At 42.0% G+C, this 7234-nt stretch overlaps 1 protein-coding gene across 1 annotated transcript; it reads left to right on the forward strand.

The window, feature by feature from the left end:
• The first annotated feature begins 4523 nt into the window (after positions 1 to 4523).
• On the forward strand, positions 4524 to 7009 carry NEUROD1 (neuronal differentiation 1). Its single transcript, XM_067549847.1, has one exon. The coding sequence runs from the start codon at positions 4524 to 4526 to the stop codon at positions 5601 to 5603; it is 1080 nt and encodes a 359-aa protein (XP_067405948.1). The 3' UTR covers positions 5604 to 7009.
• Positions 7010 to 7234: the final 225 nt, after the last annotated feature.

Raw genomic sequence — 7234 nt, forward strand, 5'->3', positions numbered from 1 at the left:
AAAACCAGAGATCGAGAAGCAGAGGCAAAGACCGAACCAGAGAGTGTCTGCGATGCAATGCAGAGAAAGCTCCCTAATTCTGTGAGCATCCTGCCTCTTGGCCCTTGCAGTCAATCCCTGGCCAACCGCTCCAAGAAACATATTCTGTACCTGCAGCCTTCAGCTCCTTCTCCTAGTCCACCCTGGCTCCTGGCCCTAATTTAGACATCAGAAACAGCCAGCCCTCTCTAGCAGACCCAATTATCGTCGGAGAATTGTGGCGAACTAGCGAGTTCGGTTTTTCCGTATAAACCAGGAAAATATAAACTATTGTGTGTGCTTAAAAATATGTTTGCTGCTTATAGTTAACCTCACCTGATGACAGTTTTCTACATTTTTATTAACTGGGCTTTTAACGTAGCCACTGTGTCTATGTTATGTTCTTTTGTCACCTAGTTCATCTCCAAGTTGCAAAATTTGATGCTGAAGAAAAATAAAATGTAATCAAAATACGATTTAAAACATTTCAGAAGCTGAAAAAAAGAATCACATCTAACTTTCCCTAACTTCGCCTCAGCTACTGGAAACAGCCCATTTAAAGAGTACAGGGGTGTCATTTGCATTATATTAATAGGTTGAAAGTAGAGGCGAATCCATCCAGTTTGACTATTTGTCCAGCCCAACCGTCAAAGTGGACCAAAAAGTACAATGGTAAAAACAACTTCCAAGCCAAATCCTAGAATATTCTGTCGCTCTGATGATATTTCAAAAGAAGAGATACGGGAACTGAAGACAAGCAACACAAAGTAAGATACTGCAAATTAGCAGGCAGACTGGTCTACTGCATCTTTGCTTCCCACAAAACAGGTTAGCTGAGCAGCTATTGAGATTTTATATCCAGATGTGCAAAGAGACGCATCACCTTTCCAGACGAAGCGAACACAATCGTATGTAATTTGAGAACAATTCAACATGGAAACGTGTCCAGGTCCAGACCTGGATCCCTTAATCGTAGTTAAAATAATTAGTACTGTCTGTTATTAAATACCAGATACGTTACACATTACCAAAGTTTAACTTGAAACAAAGGTGTTTCGATGTCCTTAAGGACAGATGTCCTTAATAGGTAATTATGATCAAGACAAAACGTCTCATTCTGTTGTTTTTATGTTTACCCATACGCCTGGGGGCTAGGTAGGGTCAGCAATGTGATAAACATATTTTTTAAATAACATGACCTGAAAATAATAATAATAAAAAAAACATTTTTCAAATCTGGTCCTGAAAGGCAGAGTTATTGGTTTCACACTTAAAGCCGCATGACACCAAAACAAACGATTTTTTTCTTCCCTTCCCTTTAGTGATTAAATCCTCGGATAATGTGTACCAATAATAAAGCTCCACTTGTTATCATGCACGCCAGGATACTTCCTTGTTAAAATGCATCCCTATCAAACTTGGCAATGTTTGCGAACTCAAGAGATCCGTGTAAAGACTTTTAGAGTAATTGCCTATAAATGGTCTTTTAAAATACAGTGTTGACAATTGATTTTTAAAGAAGGGGATTAATTTAGAGCAGAAATGGAGGGAAATCATGCCTCACAAAGTCCAAACGAAAGAAAAAGCTGTCCGATTCTGTTAAGATTACCAGCCATCAAGACTCGACACCTTCATAGACTCATAACACCTTAATTCTTTACCGTGAATCGTAATTGAATTGTAAAGATCTATACATGAGAACTATTTTTCCTTCTTAGCCCGCTGTTGAAGTGGATGCATTAATAAAGGGGTCTGAAAAGTAGAGCACAGCACGCTGCTCTTGTTTTCACTTCATGTTACAGATTTGCACTTGAGCTACTGAATAGTGAGAAGGCACCTACCATGGCTTTCAAACTATAAGTAAACAACCTTTCTATTGTTCATATCCTTCTTCCCCAAATAACCAATAAAGCAAGAATCATTATTATAAATTATCGATACAAACTCTTACTGGGTATCGTATTTACTTCACGCACATCTTTAAAAGATTTTCATTTTCCGGTGACAAAGTTACATTCTGTTTAAACACATAGGATTTGTTTGTGCAAAGCTTGATTCATGACACATACAAAGGAATACTTTTCAAGGAACTGTGCACACCCGACTTGGCATGTGGTCTTTTATATACGCAAAAAGATATATGCATGGATGATAGCTGAAGGCAATGACACTCCGATAGTGAACTATATAATTAAAATGTGTGTGTGTTTGTGTGAATCTGTGTGGGGGTGTGAACAAGCACACGGGATTGGATGAATAGTGCCTGAGAGGAATTGCTGGTCCTTCAGGAAATCAGTGTTTTTGGTCAGTGTGACATTGCAATAATTGACCATTACTGTCTAAAAGATCCTTAAAAGTTGCTCAACTCTTGCCTCTTCCTCCAGTAAGGAAAACAAATACATTAAGGAAGGAAAGTGCTAAAAGGTGCCTTCACTGGGAAAGTGGAGAAATTGCAAACTCCCACTCTCGGGGCAGAGGGGAGGGTGAGGGCACCAGACCAGGAGATAGTAACAATTACCGTGAACAGAAGATAGGTATATGCTGAAACCTCAGTGGATCTGTTCCCCGTCCCTCTTGCTAACCAACACTACTGGCAATTTCTTCTCTCAGAAAAAGACACAAACCCCAGAGCAACAACAGCAGCACCAGGAAAGTGCTCCCCTTCCCAGCGGCCGATGGGTTAATCTCTCCTGCGGGTACAAACAGGTCCGCAGAGTCTCTCACTGGCGACAGATGGCCACTTTCTTTTGGCCACAAAGGGATGGAATCGAGAGCTCCGCGGAATACAAATGGGCAGGTCACGTGAGAAGCCCGGACCCTTTGCTTGACGTGGACGACCATATGGCGCGTGCCGGGGAAAGCTGAGGGAGGAGGAGGGGAAAGAGGAGGGAGGAGGGGTTTACCAGGCAGCACCAGGGGCGCAGGCGCTATAGGCTATTAACAGGGAGCGCCTAGATCCCCTCTACCCCTCCCTCTCCTTTAGCATCACTGGCCCCGCTATATAACCTGCGCGTCCTGCACCCAGCCCTAGAAAAAAGAGAAAACACCCTCACATAGGAGAGCTCTCCAGGAGTAACAGGGTTATGAGCCCATCACTGCAAAGGACACGCTAAAAATAAGGTAATTATAACCCCCGATTGCTTCCTCTGCAACAGCATTTCAGTACAGATACCTGCAGCTGTATCTAGCCAGAGCTATACAATGTGTAGGTGTTCATGTAGTTTTAAAATCTGTCTACAACTGAAACAATGTAATGTCCCAATATCTGAGTGGGTTTCATTCTACGATATTATTTCCACAGGTTGCGATTATTGAGAGCCTAGTAAACAATTAAAAAAAAAAAAAAACCTGATTAACTTTTTCACGTTTGGTTGGTGCTCCTCCTCCTCCCCGATCCCCAGTATAAATCTGGTGTGAATATTATTGTTTTCTGTCTATTTTGTAATTCACTATTTGTATTTTGTGGGGGATGGAATCTGGGGAGTCAGTCAGAGAATGGGCTCGATGGTCAAAATATTTGAATGAAAAGGCTATTGTTTCCCATAAGCAGAGAGGGTGTGTTGGGATAAGGCATTGGAATTAGCACTGCAGCAATTTATTGTAACGCTGCTGCCGTGTAAATCGGGGTTGGAGGTTCGTCCAGATAAGTGGTGAAGAGTTTGCAGACGAGAGAGACGAGAATAGGAATTGAAAGAGTTGCTACCTGTTACAGTGTCAGAAGCCACTCACAGCAATGCACGAATTCAATTGTTGCACTGAAGCCCTTGTGTTCACCTCAGGAGAGACGTTGCCAGAACCGAACACTGCCGGTCTGCGAATTATACTTGTTTTCATCTTTTTATGAAAGGGCTCAGCAGAACTTTGAGACTGCTGAACTAAAAGGAACAAGTAGTCTTCTGGTGGACAGTTTGTCAGAGAAAGTGTCACACCTGATCCCCCATCTGGAGAGCTGAGCCTTCCTTGGCTCTGAACAGTGCTGGAGATCGCATGCTGGCTAGAGTACAAGGGGGGTTGTAGCTGTTGTGGGGAGGCGGTGGGAAGAAAAGGAGGGCAAGAAAATGAAGAAACTCTGTGGTTACTGGATATCTTTGTTTACACCTTTTTTTCCGTAGACTCTGCAAACGTTCACCACAATCTTTCATCTACTCCGATTGTGTCCATCAGATTTCCTTCTGCATAATCTACTTATAGTCACCGCTAATATCAGCAAGTTACATAATGGCATTGGGACCGAAATAAATCGAATTATAAGCGAGAAGCAGAGGCACAATTAAAATGTTAATTTCTTATTTTGGGGAAAACATAATGTCTTTGTGTATTGTACGCGCTCATACACTGCGTGTATATTAGGTGGATTTTACACACACACACACACACACACACACACACACACGCGCGTTGTATATCTGAAAAAAGAGTGGGAGGACTCTAGGAGGAGGATTGTGTTTCTTCTGTTGAAAGTGGCTCTTCTCTTTTTGTCCCCTCCTAAATGCAGGATTTCCAATATGACCAAATCGTACAGCGAGAGCGGACTGATGGGGGAGCCCCAGCCCCAGGGTCCCCCGAGCTGGACCGATGAATGCCTCAGCTCTCAAGACGAGGAACACGAGGTGGACAAGAAGGAGGAGGATCTCGAAGCCATGCATGCCGAGACCGAAGAGGACTCGCTGAGAAACGGCGAGGAGGAGGAGGAGGAGGAAGACGAGGACTTAGAGGAAGAGGAAGAAGAGGAGGAAGAGGAAGAAGACGATGATCAAAAGCCCAAAAGACGGGGTCCCAAGAAGAAGAAGATGACTAAGGCGCGCATGGAGAGGTTCAAGCTGAGGCGCATGAAGGCTAATGCCCGGGAGCGGAACCGCATGCACGGGCTGAACGCGGCTCTGGACAACCTGCGCAAAGTGGTGCCCTGTTACTCCAAGACGCAGAAGCTCTCCAAGATCGAGACCTTGCGCTTGGCCAAGAACTATATCTGGGCGCTCTCCGAGATCCTGCGCTCCGGAAAGAGCCCAGATCTGGTCTCATTTGTACAGACCCTCTGCAAGGGCTTGTCCCAACCCACTACCAACCTAGTAGCCGGCTGCCTCCAGCTCAACCCCAGGACTTTCCTCCCTGAGCAGAACCAAGACATGCCGCCCCATATGCAGCCGGCCAGTGCTTCCTTCCCAGTGCACCCTTATGCCTATCAGTCCCCGGGTCTTCCTAGTCCGCCCTATGGCACCATGGACAGCTCCCATATCTTCCACATGAAGCCTCCGCACTCGTTTGGGGCGGCTCTGGAGCCGTTTTTTGAAAGCACCCTCACTGATTGCACCAGCCCTTCCTTTGACGGACCCCTCAGCCCGCCCCTCAGCGTCAATGGGAACTTCTCTTTCAAACATGAACCTTCCAACGAGTTCGATAAAAATTATGCCTTTACCATGCACTACCCCGCAGCTACCCTGGCAGGAGCCTCAGGCCACGGATCGATCTTCTCTGGCTCTGCCTCTCGCTGTGAGATCCCCATAGACAACATTATGCCCTATGAGAGCCATTCCCATCACGAACGAGTCATGAGTGCCCAGCTCAATGCCATCTTTCACGATTAATCCTTCAAGGCGCATCAGTCCTGATGAAGGAAGGAAACAAATCGACTGTGCATACAGTGACTGTCTTGTTTACAAAGGGCAGCCCTTTGGGTACCACTGCTGCGAAGTGCAAATACTCCAAGATTCAAGTGATATATGTATTTATTGTCGTTTCTGCCTTTAGGTGAAACAGGGATGCAAAGTTTCTGTTCACCTTCTGTGTTATTTTCTAATAGTTCTTGAAAACTACACCGTACATTTGGTGTAGGGGTATTCAGATCGTATTAATTATCTGATCGGGATAACAAAATCACAAGCAATAATTAGGATCTATGCAATTTTTAAACTAGTAATGGGCCAATTACAAAATATATATAAATCTATATTTTTCAACCAACATTTTACTACTTATTATCTTTCCCATGCTGAATTATTTTGTTGTGATTTTGTACAGAATTTTTAATGACTTTTTATAACGTGGATTTCCTATTTTAAACCATGCAGCTTCATCAATTTTTATACATATCGGAAAAGTAGAATTATATCTAATTTATACAAAATAATTTAACTAATTTAAACCAGCAGAAAAGTGCTTAGAAAAGTTATGTTGCCTTAGCACTTCTTTCTTTCCAAGTCGTTAACGAGATGCACAGTCCTGGCAATTTGTTTCCCATGAAATTATTTTCCCCCTTACAATTAGAAACAGATCCCTAGTTCTTGAGAGGATATAAGAACGAGATACTTATTTTCTATTAAAACATATCAATTCAACACATTACTTGCACAAACTTGTACATAAATAGTATAAGCAAATGCCAACACCCTTTTTTAAATCAAAAGCTGCTTGACTATCACATACAATTTGCACTGTTTCTTTTTAGTCTTTGAACCCCTTTGCATTCCATAATTTTGAAGAGAACTTGAAAATATTAATGTTTCCAGACAATATAAATGCATGATTTTATACATATTCACACAATCGGTGGTTTGTCACATATTCATACTATGAATCGGAGCCTAAAACTAATCAGGTTGTTAACGTTGGGCTATATATCTATTGTAGTCAATTAGTACAGTAGTTTAAAACAAATTCAAACCATTTAATACGTAATTAGAACAATAGCTATTGCATGTACAATGCAGTCCAGAATAAGTGCTGTCTGAAATGTAATGCTGGTTCAACTGGAATCAATCTGTACTGTAATTTTGTTTGTAATCCTGTATATTCTGATGTAATGCACACTGGGATTTTAGAAACATTCATCCATTTGCAACAACATAGTATTGGTCATTTGATCGAATGTTGCATTTCTCTTTAAATGTGATTTTTTTTCTTAGTGTAAGTAATTCCTATGGGATTATTGTTTTATTCCGATAGCTCATGAAAGGTACAACATTTATTATTTGTAGAATAAAATGGACTAAAAAACAAAGTCCTGGATTCTTTCTTTGTTTTGATTTTTTGTTTGTTTGTTTACTGTACTACTACACTATTTTATACTGCTGGCCTGTTTAACTGATTCATTTCAAAGGATGCACATAGAAATGCAGTACAATTTTTGGGGGAATATGAAGAAGATTGCATTTGAATTTTCATCTTCAGGTTGCTGGTTTTGGCTCGTGTATACTCTTTGTGACCCTTTGCATTAAAA

The sequence above is a fragment of the Emydura macquarii genome, unplaced genomic scaffold (assembly GCF_026122565.2).
Source record: "Emydura macquarii macquarii isolate MOO-44397 ecotype Brisbane River unplaced genomic scaffold, CSIRO-AGI_Emac_v2 contig_1253, whole genome shotgun sequence".
Lineage (NCBI taxonomy): Eukaryota > Metazoa > Chordata > Testudines > Chelidae > Emydura > Emydura macquarii.

Bases quoted from the DNA above. Each gene is read 5' to 3' on its own strand.
- NEUROD1 (XM_067549847.1), top strand. From the start codon at position 4,524: ATGACCAAATCGTACAGCGAGAGCGGACTGATGGGGGAGCCCCAGCCC.